At 46.0% G+C, this 23,680-nt stretch overlaps 1 protein-coding gene across 3 annotated transcripts; it reads left to right on the forward strand.

The window, feature by feature from the left end:
• The first annotated feature begins 2,734 nt into the window (after window positions 1-2,734).
• Window positions 2,735-17,323, forward strand: AMMECR1L (AMMECR1 like). 3 transcript variants are annotated; one of them, XM_021538036.3, is made up of 7 exons: window positions 2,735-2,904; window positions 4,909-5,353; window positions 10,233-10,343; window positions 10,814-10,928; window positions 11,653-11,743; window positions 12,714-12,810; window positions 13,954-17,323. In XM_021538036.3, the coding sequence occupies exons 2-7, from the start codon at window positions 4,947-4,949 to the stop codon at window positions 14,063-14,065; spliced, it is 933 nt and encodes a 310-aa protein (XP_021393711.1). In that variant the 5' UTR covers window positions 2,735-2,904; window positions 4,909-4,946; the 3' UTR covers window positions 14,066-17,323. The 3 variants fall into 3 exon arrangements, with proteins under 3 accessions (XP_021393711.1, XP_077641695.1, XP_077641694.1); XM_077785568.1 differs by lacking the exon at window positions 2,735-2,904 and having other exon boundaries at window positions 3,845-5,353; XM_077785569.1 differs by lacking the exons at window positions 12,714-12,810; window positions 13,954-17,323 and having other exon boundaries at window positions 11,653-12,316.
• The last annotated feature ends 6,357 nt before the right edge of the window (window positions 17,324-23,680 follow it).

The raw sequence follows: 23,680 nt of genomic DNA on the forward strand, positions 1-23,680 counted from the left end.
TGTGAGCAGTTTGTGTACCTTTGTACCAGTGAAACACTTCAAGCTGTAAACTTGAAAACAAAGCTCTGGAAGAAGCCTGAGGGAAGAAAAGAGAGAGCATGTTGGGAGCCAGCCAGCATCCTGTGCTGTGGAGGGTGAGTAATGCAGTTCCCAGCTGAGGTTGTAAGGATGAAATATGGATTATTCCCCATGCACTTGTGCATTGAACCTTAATATTTTAGAGAAATTGCTTAATCAGTTCATTTTTAGTCTCCTCAGAAGGAAACTTCAATGTCATGAACTAACTATTCAGAATATATTCTTTTGCTCCTCCAGTTATAGTGCTGTAATCTCGCCGTTATTCAGAACCGAGTTCTTTCAGAACTTAGATTAAAAATATTGTATTTCATTCTTACTTCCTGACTTTTATAATTAGAGAAGTAGAATATGCATATTCACACCGTTTTTATGTTTTTAGCACATGCAAACCAAGTTTATTTCAGCTTTGGATGGTAGTCTTTCATATTAGCTTGGTTTTGCTTGTACAAATGAAACCACTTCCACTGTAAGATACAATTTTAATACAATGATATTGTAACTTCAATATTAGGAAAGTTACAGTAGTTGTGTGTTGATATTAAAAGCAGAGGTAAGACCAGAAAAGGTGGGAATTAAACTGCTGCTGTCACCTCACGTTTCTTGTGCTTCAGGAACAGAAGAACATGCACAATTTGTTAAGTGTTTGATGTTGTCAGGGTAATAAAACACAGCACCAACACTCCTAGGTTCCTAAGGACTCTACAAGGAGCTCTGTGGTGATTGTGAAGTGGACTTTTGTAAGGTTGGGAACTGTTTCTTATCTTGGCAAAGGGGTTTGTGCAATCCAGGGCATTACCAGCAGGGAGGTATGTAGGGGGAAGAAGGGAGGGAAGGATTATTTTAAATGGTTCAAAAGTTAGGAACCTCCCTCTTGATCTGTTCTGGGTATTCTCACCTGATTCTTTGTAACCTTAGTTTTCATAAATTGCTATTTAGGGCTGCCATCTAGACTTAAAAGGATGATGCTGTTCCATAACCTTAGAATGGCAATAATTACAGTGCTCTTGTGCAAACCATGTAGATTATGCAATGTTGAAGGCCAGGAGCAAATTGCAGAAGGTTGCTCCCCCATGGCAGGGGTTGGAACAAAACAAGCTTGAAAGTCCTTTCCTACCAAACCATTCTGTGATTCTATTCTATAGGAGACAGCAAGATCCACTGACATTCAACCAGATTTCTCCAGTTCACGTTTTTATGCTCTTCTTTATTGCTTAAGCTTCAAACAGAAATGGCATAAATTCCATTTTGCAGTCTTGAAAGGGTTCAGCCAGTTTGTCCCTTGGGGTTTGATGTGCAGTGTGGGTACTCTGGGCTATGCAATGTTTGCTCTTCATTTTGCCCAGGAGTTTCACTGGTGTTGTCAGAAGGGAATCGGGAATGAGCGCTGTGGTTTTCTTTATCATCCCTCATGCACCTCATACAGCCACAAGAGCCCTCGTCCCCTCCACCGTGACTCCAAACCACCCGCTGCCAGAGCATTCTCTCAGCGTGGAATGCAGAGCCTCTATTTCTACTACGAGCTCTCCCTAAACCCTTGACGAAGTAACTGTTTCTCTGCTTTGGTTTTTATGGCGCTGTTAAGGGTGGAGGCGGAAGGATTTGAGTGCCCCGCTGGCAGTTGGAAATACTAAAAGAGTAATTTCTGCGTCGGTGCCGTTGTGGTATTTTGGTTCCTGCCGTAAATCCCTTACACGCGGCTATAATTAAAGCTGTCCCAGCGGCCGGATCTCCCTCAGCGCCCAGGCCTGGCCGGAGCCGCGCTCTGTCCTCCCACCGCCCGCTGTCCCCTCACACCGCCCGCTGTCCCCTCACACCGCCCGCTGTGCCCTCACACGGACCGCTCTGCCCTCACACCGCCCGCTGTGCCCTCACACGGACCGCTCTCCCCTCACACCGCCCGCTGTGCCCTCACACGGACCGCTCTGCCCTCACACGGACCGCTCTGCCCTCACACCGCCCGCTCTGCCCTCACACGGACCGCTGTCCCCTCACACGGACCGCTGTCCCTTCACACCGCCCGCTCTGCCCTCACACGGACCGCTCTGCCCTCACACCGCCCGCTCTGCCCTCACACCGCCCGCTCTGCCCTCACACGGACCGCTGTCCCCTCACACCGCCCGCTGTCCCCTCACACCGCCCGCTCTGCCCTCACACGGACCGCTCTGCCCTCACACCGCCCGCTCTCCCCTCACACGGACCGCTGTCCCCTCACACCGCCCGCTCTCCCCTCACACGGACCGCCCTCAGCGCGCCGGGCCGCACCGAGGGGGGAGCAAAGGAAGGAAAGCCTCCCCCCCGCTTGGAGCCGCGCAATGGACGCTCCCCGCCTCGCGCCCCGCCCCCTCATGCCGTCATCGCCCCGCTGGCCAATGGCAGCGCGGCGCTGCCGCCGGGTGACGTCCCGGTCCCCGGAACTGTTTGTTCCCGCACGTGCGGTGCTCACGTGACGGGGCGGGCGCGGAAGCGCGCGTCTCTATGGTTTCTGCGTGGGGCAGAGCGGCCGCCCCGGGCCCTTGGCTGTGTTGGCGCCGCCGGGAGGCTGGCGGACTATGAGTGTCCGTCCCTCATTACCTCACGGCCGGGAGGAGGAGGAGGAGGAGGAGGCTGCCGGGATAGCGGCGGACCTGCCCGCGGCCTCGCTCCGGTCCTCCGGCCGCCCCGGGAAGCCCCGGCCGCGGCGGGCCCTGCCCGCTCCCCCGCCCGCCGGGCCCGCTTCTCCGGGGAGCCTCGCCCAGGCCCATGGCCCCATGAGGCGGCAGAAGGCTGCGGGGCAGCAGCGGCGGCGGCGGGGCTGAGGCGGAGGAGAAGCCGGGACGGGTGCAGGAGGTGGGTGACCGCCGGGGGTGTGAGGGGGGCGCGGGTGGAGGGGCCCCGCCGCCCGCCCGGCCCGGGCTGGGGGAGGCCGCAGGGGGGTCCCGCTCCGCGGCGCCCCCTGGCGGCCCCGGCGCTGCTCGGGGGGTCGGGCCGGGGCACGGCGCGGCCCCGGGGTGTTCCCGGGCCGGAGCGGGCTGCGGCACCCCCGGGCGCCCCGCAAAGTTTGTGTGCCCGAGCCCGGCGGTGCCCCGGGGCGCCCCCCGCCCGCCCGCCCGCGGGGCGCTCCCGGGAAGCTCCCGGGAAGCGGGGCTGGAGCCGAGCGGCCGCCTTTGTTAGGCCCCTGCTGCAGAGGAGGGGAGAAGGGAGGGGAGCTCTCCCCCTGTCCCTGCCACGTCTCCGATCTTGAATCAAGTGTTGTGCTTCCAGATAAGTAAATAATGATTTATTTTCCCCAATGCGGCTGAGCCGGCAGTGGTAACTGAGGAAGGCTCATAAGGCTCAGCACCCTCAAAGAGGCAGAGCAGGTTACTTTAAATAGGCAGTGAAGAATTTACAGGGTTGCTTTGTCAAAGTTTTACTTTTCTTTTACCTGGTTTGATTTCTTTTTGTTTTTAAAAAATTTTATTATTATTGCAAAAGTAGAGATCAAAGAAAAAAATTATCCTTTTCCTTAGGTCTGGTAAACTCTTCCTTATGATCTTTCTAAAACCTTGAGGTGAGGATTCCTAAGCAGAGCAAGCACTGCGGGCATGCGAGGTGCACCTCTCAACACCCTTTACAGCAGTTCTGGTTCAGTTCAGAGTCCTGTGACTCCTGCTGTGACCGGTGAAACTTCACGAACAAAGTTTGCTGTCTTTGCACGTGCAGAGGAAGGAGGGAGTTGTCACAACCCGAATTTCAGTGCGTGTCATCCCTCACCCCCCAGCCCCGCGTTTGTGCTCCCGGCTTGGGAGGGTTGGAGGGCTGCTCTGGTGGTCACAGTAGTTCCCTGGTGCTCCTGAGAGCTGAGTGTGACTTCAGTCCCCCGTGGTGTTCTCTGTGACTCACGTGCCCGTGCTTTGAGCCCCATTTGACAGACTGTTTTCTCTCCCCCGGTGTATTCCGATCTCGCGGTGATGTTGGCGTTTAAGCTCCTGCCGCTGACCTGTAACCCTTGCCTATCATGTTTGTTCATCTCTGTCTGCACAGCCTTTCCTCCCTGTGTTTGTTCCGCCCCTTCTTGTGCTGCATGAGCTAATATTCTTGTCTTTGCAGACAAAACACTCTTCTGGGTTGTTGGGTTTTTTTATACCATGCCTGTTTCCTGCTATTATCACTTTTCTCTGTTCAGACTGTGCTGGCTTCAGCTCTTCCTGTCATGCACATCTTGCCTGTACCCCCGGCATGTTTATTTGGGAGCTGTATTCATTCACCCAGACCAGAAAGTAAATGCAGATTCCAGTCTGTGGTCTGGAAAATAGTCTGTAGTTTAGAAAATGGTGGTTTCAGTGCTTTTAGCTCCTCTTTGATGTTGCCAGTGCTAAATCAAGGGCAACCTGGAGCCCTGGGAGTCCAGCCCCAAAGGTGTCATTTTGGGCTGCTGTCACTCTTCTCTCAGGAACAGGGAAGGGAAATGCACTTTTTTTTTCCACTGGTGCAGGTATTGACTGAGGAGGATTGGGTGAGCAGGAAAAGTGGTGGCTAGGGTATATCTGTAGTCCCAAGTCTTTTTTCCTTATGTTTTCCCACAGTTTTGTTCTTTTTATGGGAACTCTGGTGACTGTTTTTTGTGATGAGCCGCCTATTAAAGTGTTCAGTACCTTGGAAAGTGTGACTGCATGCATGTTGTGTCCATGCTCTTCCAATCTATGTGTGAAAACACCCATTCTGCTGAGCTGCCTTTAGTGCTGTATTTGGTCACGTGCCTTGAAGGGTTTTCTTCCGCTGTTTGTGGCAGAAGCAAGGAAGCAGCTGTTGGTTTTTCACCTGTAACTCTCTGTGTAATGCTTTTCCCCCCTCCCCACCCCTCCGTGCCAGGGTTCTGCAGTGCTCCAGGCAGCGAGTTTTGAAGCAGGATGGGAAAAAGACGCTGTGTTCCTCCACTTGAGCCCAAGCTGGCAGCTGGCTGTTGTGGGGTGAAGAAGCCCAAATTGTCTGGGAGTGGAACGCACAGTCATGGGAATCAGACCACAACTGTACCAAGCTCCAGTTCAGGTCCTCTTCAGAACCACCAGCATACAGATGGGAATAATGGAAGGGAGAACGTATCTGACTTGACTTTGGGCCCAGGAAATTCCCCAATTACTCGAATGAATCCCACTTCAGGAGCTCTGAGCCCACTTACTCGGCCCAATGGAACTGCCAACAGCACCAAGAATCTGGTGGTGACAGCAGAGATGTGCTGCTACTGCTTTGATGTACTCTACTGTCATCTCTACGGGTTCCCTCAGCCACGGCTTCCTCGATTTACCAACGACCCCTAGTGAGTACATCCTTATGTGGGAGCAAAGCTGGGAAACACCTTCCAGAGCTGTGCTGTGGTTGGGGAAGGGTGAAGGGTTTCCTCTGGGGGGTGGGAAGGGTGGTGTGCAGGGAGAAAGGTGGGCACTCTGCTCCTTACTTTGTCTGCTGGGAACAAAAGGGTGCACTGTAAGTGCACAAAAGATTGAAGTGCTGTTTGTTGGTGGAGGTGAGTGAGCTTTAAAGAGTGTCCTTCGAGAGAGAAAATGCTCAGCTTTACAGAAAGAGCTAGGCCAAGTGTGAAAAGGTGTGGTGCTTCTTCAGCTCACAGTCTGGTGTGTTCCATGAGGCACTGTGTTCTTTGTGGAGGAGTGCAAGCCCACTTCATGGTAATGTTCTGGTAAAGTTTGTCCCCTGCTTTGTAAGAAGATTCCTCTGCAAAAAATTAACTAAGTAGTACCACCTACAAAATTGTACTAAAAAAACAGTTAAATAATGTCATTAATTTGAAAAAGCTCCAGTTTCTGATGTGGAACATTGACTTGGAGAAGGGAGGAGACTTCCTTCTGCAAAGCAAATGGAAAGGGAATAAAGTAGGAAGTTGAAGTTCGAACAAGTTTCCAGTTCATCCTGAAACAAATGCTGGGCTGGTGAGGGTTGGACAAGGACACTCAAAGAAGTTTTCAGCTCTCCAAGTGAATGGGTTTAGCAGGGAGGGGAATCTAAAAATTACCAGTTATAGAAGATGTGTCAGGGAGATCACGCTAGCTGGGCAATGTGAGGAGAAATCCTAGGATCATTTAAGTTGGAAAAACCTTTGAGTCCAACCATGAAGCCAGCACTGAAAAGAGAGTTAACTTTCAAGGACGATACCAAGGTTAGGAGGAAAGGAGATGTGTATGAACAGAAGTGAGGAGAAAGATTTATGAAGCTGTTTCACTTTGGTGAGATTTAGCTAATGTTTATCTGAAGGTTGACTGCGTAGGTGTGGAAATGTTAATGTTGTTAAAATGTTTGTTAGAAGAATTTTATGGGAAAGATCAGTGACAGATGGACCTTCTGACACTCCTCCGGGGCCTCCTCCAGAACAATAGATAAAATAAAAAGTTGCTGACATCCTTAATTTAAGCTAATGAATTTTAAATTGATGTAAGGAACAAAGGCTTAAACAGGTCAAGGACTTTCTTTCTGTGTATTCAATGTCTGCCCACCTTTCTGCTGTCAGGGTGGATGTAGGTTGTGCTTCCATGCAGTTATTATTCCTGCTGGATTATGGATACATGCTCTGAATGCTGCCGCAGAGTAAGCTGTTTAATACTGTAAATACAAATTAACAGAGAAATGCTCTGGACTAGGATATCAAAGAATTCCAGGGACTCCGCAGGCTGAAATATTTCTGGTATTCATACCTACACTGAGTGGGCTCCCTTTGGAGCATTTGGTGTCAGTCTGCTGTTTGTTTTGTCACTTGGAGTGCAAAGAGTTACTTGCTGTGGTTCTGTTAAGCCGGTAAGAGGGATGGTTTTATAGAGCTGCATTCTTTTGGTGTCAGAGGAGATTTCTGGCTGGATTTTGTTGCTTTTTCTGTTGACTAGTATCAAAAAGGATGTCCTTTGGGGAATAGCAGCTGGTTGAATTTCATGCCCAGATTTGAAAAGTTAAAAATTGTTCACTGGTTATTTCAGTGCTCATGATTACAAGTCTATTAGATCAGCACACCAACAAACCACATCAACCACACCACAGCCCTTCCTTTCTCTTCCCCTGTCAGCAAATGCTTACCTGGATTTTCTTGTGTTTCAGCATTTATTCTGTTGCTCCTAGGAAATGGGCATACCCCAGGGAAGAGCATGGGGTTTGCTCTCTTGGAGGGCAGCACACAAGGCAGAACTGCCCCACTTGAGACAATCTTGTAATTAATTTCAAGCCAAATGTCATCAAACACAGGAGTAAGCAAAGTGAACATACAGAAATAATTTTAATTGTGGCCTTTTCTGACATAATTAATGTCAATATAAGAGATCTTAGGACAAAACAAAGGTTTATACCAGGAGTCTCTCAGGACAGACAGAGAAGAGCCTGTTGATTGAATAGAAAGAGGCATGGCCTGTTTTTAGACTGGGTTTTAAACTGGTGCTGAACTTTAAAGTAAAGCTAAAAGCAGGTGTGAAGCTCAGGATTTGGCATAAACAGTGTAATAACATGCAAGTTACAGAGTTATGGATTGAAAACCCCGTGAATTTCAGTCACCAGCCCGAGGGGATGTGCACATGGACAACACTCTTGATGGGAATTATGGAGCTAGTAGACAGCTGTGAAGTACAATTCCCTTAATCCAGTGTTAGCAGTGATGGTCACAGATCAATGGAGAGATAGTGGCATTGCAAGCCTAGTTATGTCTGAATTAACTTGGCAAAGGAAGGAAATATCCCCTTTACTAATCAGGTTAGTGCAAGTAATTACAAATTGGAGCCTATGCAAGTAGTTGGTTACTTTTTCCACTTTTGTACTTTAGGTTGATTTTTTTAATAGTAGGTATTAGAAGCTGGTGCTAAAACTATACCATGGAAGTTTCTAGTTGCCATACAAGACAAATAATAAGATACTTGCATCATAAGATCTGTTCTGTAACAGGTTTTTCCCAAGTACAAGCTAAGCCCTGACTCAAACAAACTGTATTTTTCTACTTTAAAATTCCCTTTGTAGTTGCAATTGATGAAGCTAATTTTTAGTTGCTGTTAGTTTTAGTTCCTCTCAGCCTAAAAATCCTCATCAAACATATATAAAGTGGAATGTTGTGGCTGGGGAAGAAACAGTTGACATAATCTGCTGAGGATATGGCTGCAAACTACCAGTAAATGCTCTTGGGTGAACATGGACAAAAGATTGTTGTGACTTTTCTCAGTACATCTGGGAAATAACACTTTTCAAGGAGGGGCTCTGGAACAATGGCCTTATTGTCAGCTGCACCTGCAATTTGCTGAGTGCATTTATTCTTCAGAGACAGAAACATCATCTTCTTTGCAGTGAAAATAGTGAAATTTTATCTATGTGTACAGAATCATATGGGGTTTTTTTATGCCTCAGTTCTTCTGACCACAATGAAAAATGGTTTTAAATGTGCTTTAAGGTATTTTAAAATATACAGCCTTCTGAAAGCAATTATCCTCTCCCCTCTGATAATACCTCTTCTATTATAGATGCATAAAGCTGTGCTGCAGCCCAGTGGAAAGATGGGTTGTGGGATTTTTTTTCCCTTTGGAAGGGGAAAGAGGTAAATTGAAACTGTGAACCTACAATTTGAATTTAAGGGGAATTTGCTTAGGTTTGTATTCTGTGAGTGATGGTTTTTATGTTCTCCCTTGCTTTTTCTCTTTGGGTTGAGTGTCACATGGCCTGAGCAAGTACTTTCAAAATTTTTATTAGATTAAGGTAAATTTCCACTGAACTTGTGACAGTAGTGCTTTTCAGAGATTTCCTGCGTAAGTTTAGTATATTTTTTTTAAGTTTTCTGATGTATTTTCTTATATTCTTTTTCTGTTTGCTCTTTCAACACATGATAGATTAAAATGTAGAAAAATTATATCCTTTAGTTGCCTCGAAGTGTTACTGGAAAACTAGAACAGTAAATCCCCTTGAGGTTGTTGTTGGGTGTGGAAGGGTGTTTCCACTTCCTCTGTGGGCAAAGTCCTTCACAATTATCACTCAAGGGCTAATTGCTCTTTTGGGCAGTACTTTTGCCATTGGTCACAGTTGGTGACTAGATCCTGAATGATGATTTTATGCTGTGATGGATTTAGTTCCATTCTGCTCTGAGGAACGTCACTGGGCATTCATTGATTTATTCCTACAGTTTAAATGGTGTTCTCACTACTCGGGCATAAGAAGTTCTGTTGCTATGTTTGAGCAATCATCCATGCTGGTTTTGTTGTCTGAACAGAACCTCTTGGTATTTTTGTAAGGGTTTGTTGCAGAGGTACATTGCTCACAAAAGCTTCAAGAGTTTGAAGAAAGTAAGTGTCTGAGCTATGCTGTCAAATCAGTCTTGATGGTTCAAAACTCCTGTCAATGTTGTTTTAATCTCAGAAAATCATATGTTATCATATTGCTTAAAGTTCAGTAGAAAGCCACAGACTGATGTCTTGCATTCAGTACTCTGAACAAGTCACAGAATCACTCATCCTGTTTTTATAATTAGGTCACCATTATCAGTTGCCTTACAGAATTTTGCAGATGTTTGGACATTCATGTAGAGCTGCAACCACCACTGTCCTTTTAGTGCTTCTCTGTACAGCTCTTTGCAATTCCACTCACTTCTGTAGAAGTTAATTTTTTTGTATTTAATGTTCACAGTCATCTTTACCTGTTTATCTCTTCATAGAGCTCTATTATTTTGAACTTGCTATTCTTTAAGGCCTAATCAGGAGTTGGAGTTGAACAGCTTGAAATGAGCCTGCTGAGTTTGAGAATCTACTGTTGTGCCTATAAATTTGTGATGGTAGACAGGAAAGTGGAAATCCAGGTGATGTATGAGTAGGAACAATAGTGTTTTAGATATGTTTTCAAGAGGATAAAATATGTATAAATACAATTCAAATGTAAGGTAAGCAAAAGAGGTGGACATAAACTGCTTGAGCCTTAGGGATGGACCCAGAAGTCAGATCCTCATGGAAATAACAGGGAGAAAAAAAATCTGGTTTTCTTTTCATTCCTTAAAAAGCAAAAACAAAAGCTTTTACTCCAAATCGGATTTATAGAAGTGGTAGTATAAAAAGCTAACTTGTCTCATCTGGAGGGAGAGAAAGCAAAGGCATGGGGCTCTTTCATACCTTGGTTGTTTCCCCTTAGCAGCCAAATATCTGTAGAGGCTGGAGGGTTTCTTTCCTTTTCTGCCTTTTCAGTCCACTCTTTGTGACGTGGAAGACGGGGCGAGACAAGCGGCTTCGTGGCTGCATCGGGACCTTTTCAGCCATGAATCTTCACTCAGGACTCAGGGAATATACATTAACCAGGTAACTGCCAAAAATGAAATAAATATGAAATTAGTTTGTTCACTGAAGATCTGTAAGGATTCAAGGTTAGGATGTTGGATCAACATAGTTCAATGTAATATGCTTCATGATGAAATAAACCTGAGTGTATGAGAGTTACAGTGAGGTGATGTATCAAGATGTAGTGGAACATCTTTGCAAACGGTGAGTTGCAGTTGACATTTTAAGGCTACTGTCAAATCTGTCTTGCATAGTAACAGTTTTGACATCTGTAGCACGTAATTTCTCTCTGCCTGCAGTAGGCATTGGACAGCATCAGGAAGCTTGCCACTGGTATTACAGTTCATTAGATTAGGGAGAGATGCAAATCATTTTCTCTGCAGTAGCAGACAGCATGTTCCATGCAGGCATAATCAAAAGGGGAAATAATTGAGCATCTGACAGTTTATTTTGGTGCTTGTATTGGGTGATGTATTTTCTCTTCCCTTTAGTGCACTTAAGGACAGCCGATTTCCCCCCCTGACCCGCGAGGAGCTGCCCAAACTCTTCTGCTCTGTCTCCCTCCTCACTAACTTTGAGGATGCCAGTGACTACCTGGACTGGGAGGTGAGAACAGGTGCATTTGGAACTCTGCATCACTCTCTCGTTCCATTCGGGTTCGGGTTAGTACATGGTGATGTATCTCCTTCATTACAGGGATGTATGGGGATAGAAGACTGGGAATAGAAGAAATAGGGCTGGAGAACTAGAAGGAAGGAACAGGATGGCCTAGCAATATGCTTTTGGTTGGGGGAGATCTGAATGGGAATAAAAGAAACATGAAAGTGGTTCATGGACTTGGGCCAATAGGAAATGGGTGTAAATACTTGTATAAAAACTTGGGAAGTATTTTGATGGTGTAGATAGGAACTGGAAATAAAAAGTAGTTGAGACCAAAGGTATGAATGGTTTTTAGGACCTTGTACAATGAAGTGTATTTCATTTAAGAAGAATATATATATGGACTTTTTAGTTGGGTAATTTTAGGCATCATTCCTGCATGCAGAGATTTTATCTCTGTTGAGTGACACAAGAGATGGAAAACTGTCAGGACTTAGCTCAGGAGAAGTGGCAGGGCCACTGGTGAGGCTTGTCTGAGAAGGGTGGCTGTGAGCTCCTTGTGAGACCTGCCAGGCAAGAGCAGAGAGTGGGGAAGAGAATGACCTTACCCAGGCAAAAGCCAAACTGTCCAGAGGGAGAGAGAGATGCACAGTGTTGTGGGAATGACAACTCAGTCATGGGCTCAGTGCTAGCAAACACCTCTTATCTGGCTGTTCATTTCCATCTATAGGTTGGAATCCATGGGATCAGAATAGAGTTCATCAATGAGAAAGGTGTCAAACGCACAGCCACGTATTTACCTGAGGTTGCTAAGGAACAAGGTGGGTTTGAGATGGCAGCCAAACATGTCAACACACTGTGTCACAGAATTGGGTAAAAATCTATCGATGTGGGGCATGGAATACAATGCTGTCCTCATAGTGGTGCCATGGAACCACCAGGCTTAATCTTGACAATTGACATGTGATACAGTTGCTGCTGGGTTTTCATCTGGCCTGTCTCTCATCCCATATCTTTGCACAGCTGTATTTTAGTGCCAGAATATTTTAGGGCTGAAGAACTAGAGGATCTCAAAGTATGGATCTTCCAGCCTCATTCAGCATTGCATCTTTCCTCTTCTATGTTTCTCCCACCAACTAGGATAACTGCACGCTGCACAGTACCAACAGGAGAGTCACTTTCCTCCTCATTCTTGCTAAAGTAGCATCCTCCAGAGGAGGGCTAGAAACACAGCCCCTCTGGAACACACTTCCCACTCAAATAGAGTAGTGGTCACCATGGTAACTGCTCAAAATATTGCCTCCTCCTTTCCTCCACCTAGCAGAGTGGAGTGGTCGCATCCTCCTGGCTCTGGGGCAAAAGACTAAGGTAGGAATTTTAACTCTGATCTCTCACATAGCAGTGCACTGTGCTATCACTAGAGCATCAATCCCAATTTGTCTATGTAAAGAGATTAGTATTATCTTATTTTCAAGGGAGCTAAGTGGCACATGATGAAAAACTTCAGGGTCTCTGCAACAGTCACAAGGCACAGACCTTTATAAGAAGACATGGAATGGAAAATGGAATTGCTCTTTCATAGACCAGCTCCAGTATGAGTTTAAAGGGGTAGGCATGTGCAGATAGTGTGCATGCATCAGGCCATATATGTCCAGTTCAACACCAGGATTTCTAAAGCTCAGAGTTTCCTGTTTAGTTGCTTGTTTTTCTGGAGTCCTTTTAATGCATCTCTTGTGGTTTTGAAATATTTTTTTATATTGAAAAATTTGCCTTGCTTCTATTTTTCAATAGACTGGGATCAGATCCAGACCATAGACTCCTTACTCAGGAAAGGTGGCTTTAAGGCTCCCATTACCAATGATTTTAGGAAAACAATTAAACTTACCAGGTAAGCAAATGTATTTGTTGTCTTTTCATTTTACTTTATAGTGTTTTAGGGGTGATTTAAAATATTTGTGCTTGATGTAAGTCTTTATGCCTCTTCCAGAGGATATGTAGTGTGAAAGACCAAATCACAAATGCCATGTGTTAGGCATGTAATGCACATGGAATTAAGCACAATATGTTTGGTCCATGCAGGATCAAAGTTGGCATTTTTCTAAGTGTCACTGGTTTTAATATTACTATATATTTGAAAGATCAGAAGCAGAACCTTTGACAGTTGAAAAGGTTGATTTTTTTTTTTTTTATAGTTTCAATGAACTTCCTTTTCTCAGTGTGCTAATCTGTGAATACTGTGGCTATTCATAGGTAGCAACTGTTTTAAAACCAAACCACACTCAAATTTGGCCAGTTTTCTATACCCCCAGCTGTCCTATTGGTTTCTGCCCCCTTTATGTTAGTAAAAATTGGGACTGTCTGGTTTTATATAGAAACACTAATTTATCAAGTCATTCTTTACCTCTAGAGAAATGAGGTGAGTGTGCAGGGTTTTCTTTAACAGGAGGTGACAGGATGAAGGTTTTCATTAAAATCTCACGTAATGTGATCTTAGTGCAACTCACAACCACTTTGGAGCTGGCTGTTATTTAATATGCTTTAGAAGAACTTCGAAAACTCCAGCCTCTGCAAAGGAACTTCACATTTTGTGAATTCTGGTTGTACAACATGGACTAAGTAATTTATGTGCTATAATAAACCTCTCTTTACCCACCTCTCCATTTCTTTCACCACCTTTTCAAATGTGAAAATAACCACAAAAGTAAACAATAGTGAAATGCTGATTATTTAATCACTGTAGTTGAATCTTCTTCCAGCAAGCTTTTCATGCAATTTGTGGTTAAAAAAGAATACAAACCGATCATTTATTTCTTGTGTGCCACTTCAGGCATCCCTTTAATTATCATTAACTTGATTAGGACTTATCTTTCGGGGCACTGGAGCTAATTCAAGCTCAAATAGGTTATTCATGTCAGTGGGTTCCTCTTGGTCACCACTGGCTGTGAGCTGAAGGGGAGTCTGGGGTGAATGTTCTTCGTCGAGTCCCTCCACGTTGCGCAGTCTGACGTCGTTTTTCCGCCTGTTCCCGCAGGTACCGCAGTGAGAAGGTGACAATCAGTTATGCAGAGTACATGGCCTCCCGCCAGCATTGTTTCCAGAATGGCACCCTTCATGCCCCTCCCCTCTACAATCATTACTCCTGACACACGGCTGCATGACCAGTCCCACTCCCCAGTCGCTGCCAACGGCTATGACATCATCGGGGCAGACGCCTCCTCTTCCTGGTCCAGTTACTTCTATTACTGCACCATTTTATGATGCTAGCTTCCGTTGCCAAGTCTGCCTTCCCACTGACCTGGGGGGAGGGTGAGAGCGTGACAGGACTTCAGGGGCCCAAGCCTTATCTCAGCCTTCCCTCCGAGCGGGGGTTCAGTTGGATTGGGGCTCCATGCCTACGAACTGTCGTGAGGTGCAGAAGACCTTTAGGAGTGAAAGTGCTTCTTCGGACTGATCTGTTCCTGGGTGCTACTGACACTCTGGAAACTTGAGTTGTTTGTTATGGAAGCCCCCCAGATCAAGTAGGAGCATTCCCCTGGCAGCCTGGGCAACGGAGTCCAACAAAACTTTTTTTAGGTTATTTTTTTTTTTTTTTTTTAACTTCTGGTATCTGTTGTGAACTGAGAGCTGATTGCAGTCCCCACGCATCACAGGCGGACATCATGATATTGGGGAGGGTTGGACACCTGGATAGCACCCCATCCTCATGGACAGAAAACATGTGAAAAATTAATCCTTTGTTTAAGTAAACCCTTGAAGGCTTTAAGGCTCAGATCCTTGGCAGGTTGGGTTCTTGGTGATGAAGCCTGCTATGAAATACAATGCTGTTTTGCCTGTAAGAGAGCGACATGGCACATGCTGTGTATGCAGAGGAGAGGATCCTCGAGTGTCCCTGGACAGTCTTTGTTTCGACCAAATTTTGTTTCCAAATATTTGTAAGAGATAAGATTAGGGCTGGGGAGGGGTTTGCAGAGATTGACTGTAGTCGTCCAAGTGAGACCAGTGACTGAAATTTGTTTTAATTTAAGCTAACAATCTTGGGGACCTTCCTTTTGATAGAACAGCCACTCTGGCCAGTATGACTACTGATCTTAGGGGCTGTGAGTGTTCCACTTTATTCCTGGCCCATGGAATGGTGCTGTTCAGTTTTGCTGGTGAGATTTATCTTACTCAGCTTAGTCATTGCCACATCCAGGCGCTGAGTGGGGAAATCTGTATTACCCAAATGGCATGGAACTTGTGTGCATTCTGTATTTCTTCTCCCGTGGTTGATGATCACAAGGAATACTCTTTTCTGAAGGGAAGTTATCAGTTGTATTCTGCAGCATCATTGACAGATGTCATAAACTCTAAATTATTACACTCTTTCAATGAGCTAACTGGATTTCAGAATACAGTTGGGGGTGGGGTTGGTTGGTTGGTTTTCCAAGCTTCTGGAGGTTCAGTAATGATCGGGGAAGAGAACACGAGTGCACAGCAGAGTCATGGCTGTTTGGTTGCACACATCTTCTGAGCCTGCTTGTGTGTTATAATTGGCTGGTGTTTGAAGCCTGAAATTATGCCGTGGTCTGGCAGGGAATAAGGCTGGTAGGAAGCTGAGAACTGCAGGGTGCTGCTCCTGGTCCTAAGGAAGCAAGGCACAACTTGTGCCATTTTGCTTCACATTGGTGTAAATTCTGCTGGAGGAGAGAGATGTGAGGGGGATTCCTCTGGATACTGGTGCAATACTGACCCAGCTTTCCTTCCGTATTGGGTCATTCCTACAAATTGACACTTTTTCCTTGTAATGTTGAAAAGAATTTAAGATGAAAGGATTGTTTTGTGACTTCCTGCTGCTGAGAGTAAATTAGTCTCGTTACAAACCACTCCAGTTTGTAGTTACTCGCCCAGGTGCCGTGTAGTGATGGGGGAGGGTGGGGTCAGCTCCAGGCAACTCACCTTTCAGCTGTCAAACAGTATGATACATAGGGCTACACTCATTACTGTTCAAGTGTTCTATGTTAGAATTTAATTTCTAAAAAGTTTAAAAAAAGGCAAAAAATGGTGCTAAAACTTCACCCCTGAGCACGCTCGGTGAGACTGGTCATGCAGGCGTACAGTGCCAGGCTTTTCAACTATACTGTTTCTTTTTCAGGTGTTTGCCCTGTTCTGTGTCTTCAACAGTGTATAGTGTTTTCCTGATTTCAGTTTCTTTGACTAGGGGATGACTAAAGGGTGGGGTGGGGAGGGTTAGCTGTCATTTTTTTAAAGAACAGAATTTTAGGATTGAGAAACTTGGTTGGCTTAAGCCTGAAGTGGGACAGGTGATTTGGGACTGGGGAAGTCTTATCCTCTCCCACTTCTATTTCCCCACTCAGTCTGTTTAAAAAAACACAAACAAAACATAAATGCCTCTAAATATGTACTGTGTTCTTGTCTTGTTGCAGTGAGAAGAGAAGCTGGCAGATCAGAAACATTGGTCTGCTGCCTAAGGAACAGGTCCTCTCAGCATTAGTCCCATAAGGGTCCAGCTATAAAATCAGTTGAAAACTGTGTCAATAGCTAAGTCAGCTCAGAGAAATGTATGGCAAGGACAGGTGGTCTCAGGAAATAATCCCGTTTCTAGATCATTACATGGCAGCTATGCATAAGGATGAAAGAGGTGAATTGGGCACAAACTGTAGTTTGAATTGCCTCAAGATGGAGACAACCAAAATTGGCCAATTGATGTGAGATTTTCTCTGTGTTTGCTTGGCTGGGACAGCTGGTTAGAACTACTCCTCAAAGCAACTGTTACCTGGTCTGATCTGGATTAACTCATCCTTAGAAGCAAGTGCCTTTTGGTCTAGAAGGGCTTATTCTCATGACAACCACAACTGATAAATAATCTCACTGCAATGATGAAATGTCTTTGTTTTATGGTAACTACAGGAGAATGTCTTTGATCACTGGAGTATGTCAGTGTTGAAATGTTTCCACTGTGAGGTTCTTAATTTTTTTTTCCATGTTGTTCAACAGTCAATCTCAACTGAAGCCATTTCAGTTTGGGAATGTTATATGGTCAAAATATCACATATCTACAATTTATCAGAACAAAAAAAAGTCTGTAAGGAAATCTAAGAGTTCATTTTAACCTTTGCACAGGATAATTTCTTTTCATAGTACATTAACAAACCTCTGCAGTCTTCACTGACTATTAGTGCTGTTTTCTGTTTGTATTCAGAAATTACATGTTGTTTTATTGGGGTTTTTTTGGTTAATTTATTTCCTTAAAGCAGGAGACCTCTTTTGACCTACAGTGCAGAGACGTCAGACCAATTCTTTATATTACACTTGGTTGCCTCCTACCTATATAATAATTTCTGAGTGTAAATAATTGAACTCTATCCTCTAATGAAGTATTGTAGAGAATAAATCATAATGGATAAAAATTACTTGTACTGTCCTCTTTATACAATTCCTCACAGCCTTTATGGGGGATAAGATGAAATTGTTCTAATCTAGACAGACAGACAATAGCAATCCTGTATGAATAGCAAACCTGTAAATTACACCACATATTCAGAACCAGGGAGGTTGCCAGAGTGGGGTGACAGCTGTCTGGAATACACCAATAATCAAATAGGCTCATTACAAGAAAGCAAGAAAAAATAGTAGGAAAATTAAAACCAAATATTAAATACATTTTATTAATAATGGCATAGCAGTGTCTTTGTATCCTGAAATAATGTTTGCTTGACAATAACTTTCTATCAGTTGTCATGATGGTGAAATGTATAAAGTACATACATGTAGAGTACTCTAAATCTTTCTGAAACTCAGAATTGTTCTTTTGGAGTTTTGTCTTCTAAAATGAACTGAGAACAAATTGTCTATACCTTAGGGCTATAGTCTTCAGGTGATCTAAAAACTATTTCAGAGGAATAAAACACCCATCTTTCCAGATTCTTACTATTTTAATGTTTGCTTTGAGCCAGAATTAACTGAATTGTAGAATAGTTTTGAATTGGATCTCTGGCTTATATGTTTCTTCCATACATTTTCAAATAATTGTTAACATTTTATCTATGGGAGCTGTATAGTTAGAAATGCTACATTTTCTGCCTGTGGGTCTTGGGAAGGGCAGCCCTGGATGACAATGAACAGTTGTAAAACCCTAAAAAAACACCAACCAAACCAAGGGGGAGGGTAGTTGTGACTTAAATATGCCTGAGAAGCTCATTCATCATAGTACAACTATAAAGCAAAAACCTGTTTTCAGGTGCTGGTACTAGGAAGGCTACAAAGTCAATCCCCTAGGTAATGCGAGGTGGGTGCTGTGACTAATGTGATTTCCAGGTTGATTCCAGCTGAATTTCTTTGTGAATTCTGAAGTTACTCATATCCCTTCTATCCCAGGGGAGTTACCAAGTGTGTTCTCCCAGCTTTGTTGGCAGGAATACAGTGGCTTAATTTGTGTATTTTCATGTCATATGCTTCTCCTACTTGATTTTTTTTTGTTTGTTTATTTTCCTGTTGAATCAGACATAAAATCTTTGCCTGCTGTCTTTCATCAGAGGTTCTTATATGCACATTGCATTCCATAACCACAAGAACACTCAGCAGCTCACAGGGAGGATGAGGCCAGGTAGAAGGGTGTGCATGTGACTGCACACTGAAATAGGTCAATCCAGGCTAAATATAAACCAGGATAATTCTCCTGGAAACAGTTTCTTCTGTTGTTACTTCTGTTTGAAATAAGAAACAAAATGAATTAGTCATTTAGCACCAAACCACATTACAGAAAGATTGGCAGAAACTTCTAGAGGATACTTCCAACGAAGAATACTAGCATTTTATTTAACACAAAAAAGAAATTTGTTTTATCTGTGATGGAGAAATGCCATTTTTACCTTGAAGATAAAAATGAAAATCAGAACACTTACCTATACAACACAATAAATTGAGCTGTATAGGTATATATACCTATATATATTATATAGGTGTATATAGGTATAACTATAGGTTGTGTAGGTATAAATTAACACATACACTGATAGCACAAGGAGCAGTAGGATAGGGAAGTTCCTGAGGTGGTTTTGCCACTGTCTGGGAAAAGATGACTTGTGAATGTGTTTGATGATCCCTCTAAAAACACAGCAAGCATAGGAGAGTATTGCTACCATGTTATTTAAACTTATAATTCTACAAACTGAACAATATCCAGATTATTGAACCATATATTTTCTATGGTCAGCTAGAGTGCTCTTACAGTCATATTAATTCTGACATAAATTATTTATTATCCAACTAGTTGATAATGCCATATATGTATTTAAAAACTTAACAGATCATGCAGTTTTGCATTCAGAGTCTTACTATGACTTTATTAGTGGATATTAATATAACTTTGCTCATACATGTTTGTTCATTATGAGTTTGGATATATCATTTTAAATGGAGTAAAAATAAAGGTAAAATGGTGTAAAGACCTAAACCTGAAGAGTTATACTTTAAGTTCATAGATGAAAATCACACACATCTGTACAATGCTGGCTACAGTGGCACACGGTGCTCTCAGTGGTTATCTCCACAAGGATCTGCCATCACACTGGCACTCCACAGAAAATACATAATTACTGTTGGAAAGCTTAAAAAACTCCTATTAAAAACCAGATTTCTCCTGATGAATTAGAAGGAAAGCATATTACAAAATAGATTTGTGCTGGTAACAGGATATCCTTGTTGTTCCTACATTTGATTACAGGGAGATGTTTAGCTGAGCACTTTGTAAGGTCTGTGTAGATGCAATGAGTTATTCCAGGAGCTGTGTTTAGACTGTGGCAACACAGGAATTACCATGATAGGTCTGTCTTACAATCTGCTCCTCAATACCTCCAGCAAGGATCAAAGCTTTTTGGCCTGGAATATGGAATATTAGAGACTTGGTTCATGATAAATTACATTTGGCCAAGTGTTTTTTTCCAATAGGTTTATTTTAGGATGTCACCAGTAAAGCTGCCTGAAAGTTCCTTTAGTCAGTGACTATTTTAATCAACCTCACCTTACTTTTCTACGCATATTTCATCCATAAATGCCAAAACAGTCATTATTGGTGAGGAAGAAGCCAGTGCATTTTAAAAATAACAAAAGGTCAGGTACTCTGCTATGTTTGGTTTGTTGCAGCAGCTGAGCAATATTTACTATGGGGTTTATAAGTTTATTTTTTAAATTCCTAAAAAAAAAACCAAAAAAAAAAAAAAAAAAAAGGTGGGTGAAGCACTTTCCATTCAGGAACATTTTTATTTTGCTCTTGATACCTTAACCAAACACATCGGTGATAATAAAATTAATCTTTCATGATAGCCTCTTTAACTGCATCTGTAAAATCTTGTTTTTGTACACTTAAGTAGAAGTTTTGTTTTCCTTGGGGGAAAACAAAAAGGGGAATTGATAACTTAAACTTCTGTGAGCTGCCTACTGCTCTGAGAATTACAATGCTCAGAGTTGACAGGTTATTTGAGAAGCCATCAGGATTCCAAGTGATTTTAAATGCTTCTCTCCTCAATCTGGCATGGATTTCCTTGTTTTCTCGTAAGCCTAATTGAAATTGTTTAATTTGCCAGATGTTCCCCAAGATATTTCCATTCCATCTTCCTGAATGTCTTTCTGCTTGTATCACTTAGAAAATTATTTTCCAGTTTCTCTGCTATGCTCATTATCCAGATAGAAAATATTAAAAATCTATTATTTGATCTCTTCATATTCTTCTAATTTATTTTTAATTCATTCCTTTACCATTCACCTAGGCTCAGATACAAGTTTATGAGAATAGGAGTGTTTTCATAATAAATCCTTCAACAGTCTATTTTTGTCTTTCTTTAAGGGCACAGGATGACATAGTAAGGGCTAATAAGATGATTACTTTAAGAGTCTTCAATTAGGCACTTACATGTGAGCTCCCTAGGGAAAACATTGCTCCACAAGTTATTTTGCTGGCAGTGTTGGGAGAATTATCTTCATTTTCAGCCTGCCTATGACTTTTAAGGGTCTGTAGATTGCTTCTGGATAGTCTGAAAATTAACCTTCCTTATGAAGTATGTTATTTATGATATCAATACTCCCTCCTTACAGCCTGAAGTCTATTAATCACAGTAAGCTAGACAGAAATTCTGGCACAGTCACAATTTTCCTAAGGTTAGAGTTTGCTGTCCAGCTGGAGGATGTTCTGGTAGTGAAATGAAGTTGTTTGTAGCTGCCTGACCCACTGGTGTGAAGGAAGATGCATTTGATGTCTGGGTGCCCCTGGGCAGGCGGATGCTGCTGTGCAGACTGGTGAGGGGCACCAGTGCAGCTTTGAGCTCTTTGGTTATTTCTTAAAGAACAGAGCAGAAGAGTTTGCTCACGTGAAGGGCGAGTACTGTTTCCCTCGGTGTCCCCACACTCCTGCTCTTGGGCCCTGCTTTGTGCCTTGTAAGACTTTGGGTTCATGATCACACAATTGATTAGGTTGGAAAAGACCTCTAAGGTCATTGAGTCCAACCTTTGAGTGAAAACCACCATGTCAACTAGACCATCCACCGAGCGCCACCTCCAATCTTTCCTCAAACACCTCCAGGGACGGTGACCCCACCACCTCCCTAGGCAGCCCACTTCAATGTCTAATCATCCTTTCAGTGGAGAAATCCATGATATTCAACACAAGCCTCCCCTGGCCCACCTTAATACTGTGTCCTGTCGTCGCCTGTGGGAAGAGGCTGACCCCACCTGGGTACACCCTCCTGTTAGGGACTTGCAGTCTCGGTCTGTCGCAGCTGTTTGCCCTCTGTTCATACATACCACGTTCAGCATCCCGCTGCTCTCCCTCTCAAAAAGCAGCTAATTACTGAGCGAGCTTAAACACACCTCTGAGAGCTGTTTAGTTGGCACTCAGCCTCCCTGCTCCCGCTGCTTCTCCTCCGTGCCCACAGCGGCAGCCGAGCTCCTTTATCCTCAGCAGCGCCCAGGACAGAACCGGCCGCCGCCCTTCAGAGAGGGACAAGCAGCCGCGCCCTCAGCCCGCACGGAGGAGAGAGCCGCTCCCGCCCTCCACCGGGACTGGGACCTCAGCTCTCACCCGGGTAGAGCCGCTCCCACCCTCCACCGGGACTGGGACCTCGGCTTTCACCCGGGTAGAGCCGTGCCCGCCCTCCACCGGGACTGGGACCTCAGCTCTCACCCGGGTAGAGCCGCTCCCGCCCTCCACCGGGACTGGGACCTCACCCGGGTACAGCCCTCAGCCCTTATCCGGGCAGTGCCCTCAGCTTTCACCCGGGTAGAGCCGCTCCCGCCCTCCACCGGGACTGGGACCTCAGCTTTCACCCGGGTAGAGCCGTGCCCACCCTCCACCGGGACAGGGACCTCGGCTTTCACCCGGGTAGAGCCGTGCCCGCCCCTCACCGGGACTGGGACCTCAGCTTTCACCCGGGTAGAGCCGCTCCCACCCTCCACCGGGACAGTGCCCTCACCCGGGTACAGCCCTCAGCCCTTATCCGGGCAGTGCCCTCAGCTCTCACCCGGGTAGAGCCGCTCCCGCCCTCCACCGGGACTGGGACCTCAGCTTTCACCCGGGTAGAGCCGTGCCCGCCCTCCACCGGGACAGTGCCCTCACCCGGGTACAGCCCTCAGCCCTTATCCGGGCAGTGCCCTCAGCTTTCACCCGGGTAGAGCCGCTCCCGCCCTCCACCGGGACTGGGACCTCAGCTCTCACCCGGGCAGAGCCGTTCCTGCCCCTCACCGGGACAGAGACCTCGGCTTTCACCCGGGTAGAGCCGTGCCCGCCCCTCACCCGGGACAGGGACCTCAGCTCTCACCCGGGTAGAGCCGTGCCCGCCCCTCACCCGGGCACAGCCCTCAGCCCTTATCCAGGCAGTGCCCTCAGCTCTCACCCGGGCAGAGCCGTTGCCGGCCCCTCACCGGGGCAGATCTCTCAGCCCTCACCCGGGCAGTGCCGTTCCCGCCCCTCACCCGGGCAGTGCCCTCACCCGCGCACAGCCCTCAGCCCTTATCCGGGCAGAGCCCTCATCCCCCAGCCGGGCAGTGCCGTTCCCGCCCCTCACCCGGGCAGTGCCCTCACCCGGGTACAGCCCTCAGCCCTTATCCGGGCAGTGCCCTCATCCCCCAGCCGGGCAGTGCCGTTCCCGCCCCTCACCCGGGCAGTGCCCTCACCCGGGTACAGCCCTCAGCCCTTATCCGGGCAGTGCCCTCAGCCCTCACCCGGGCAGAGCCGTGCCCGCCCCTCACCCGGGCAGTGCCCTCACCCGGGCAGAGCCCTCAGCCCCCAGCCGGGCAGAGCCGTGCCCGCCCCTCACCCGGGCAGTGCCCTCATCCCCCAGCCGGGCAGAGCCGTGCCCGCCCCTCACCCGGGCAGTGCCCTCATCCCCCAGCCGGGCAGAGCCGTGCCCGCCCCTCACCCGGGCAGTGCCCTCACCCGGGCAGAGCCCTCAGCCCCCAGCCGGGCAGAGCCGTGCCCGCCCCTCACCCGGGCAGTGCCCTCACCCGGGCAGAGCCCTCAGCCCCCAGCCGGGCAGAGCCGTGCCCGCCCCTCACCCGGGCAGTGCCCTCACCCGGGCAGTGCCCTCAGCCCCCAGCCGGGCAGTGCCCTCAGCCCCCAGCCGGGCAGAGCCGTGCCCGCCCCTCACCCGGGCAGTGCCCTCACCCGCGCACAGCCCTCAGCCCTTATCCGGGCAGTGCCCTCAGCCCCCAGCCGGGCAGAGCCGTGCCCGCCCCTCACCCGGGCAGTGCCCTCAGCCCCCAGCCGGGCA

This window comes from Lonchura striata, chromosome 10, assembly GCF_046129695.1.
Source record: "Lonchura striata isolate bLonStr1 chromosome 10, bLonStr1.mat, whole genome shotgun sequence".
Lineage (NCBI taxonomy): Eukaryota > Metazoa > Chordata > Aves > Passeriformes > Estrildidae > Lonchura > Lonchura striata.

Coding starts and splice junctions, on each gene's coding strand:
- AMMECR1L (XM_021538036.3), top strand. CDS start 4,947: ATGGGAAAAAGACGCTGTGTTCCTCCACTTGAGCCCAAGCTGGCAGCT. Junction 10,344..10,813: donor AGGGAATATACATTAACCAG/GTAACTGCCAAA, acceptor TCTTCCCTTTAG/TGCACTTAAGGACAGCCGAT. Junction 10,929..11,652: donor GTGACTACCTGGACTGGGAG/GTGAGAACAGGT, acceptor TTCCATCTATAG/GTTGGAATCCATGGGATCAG.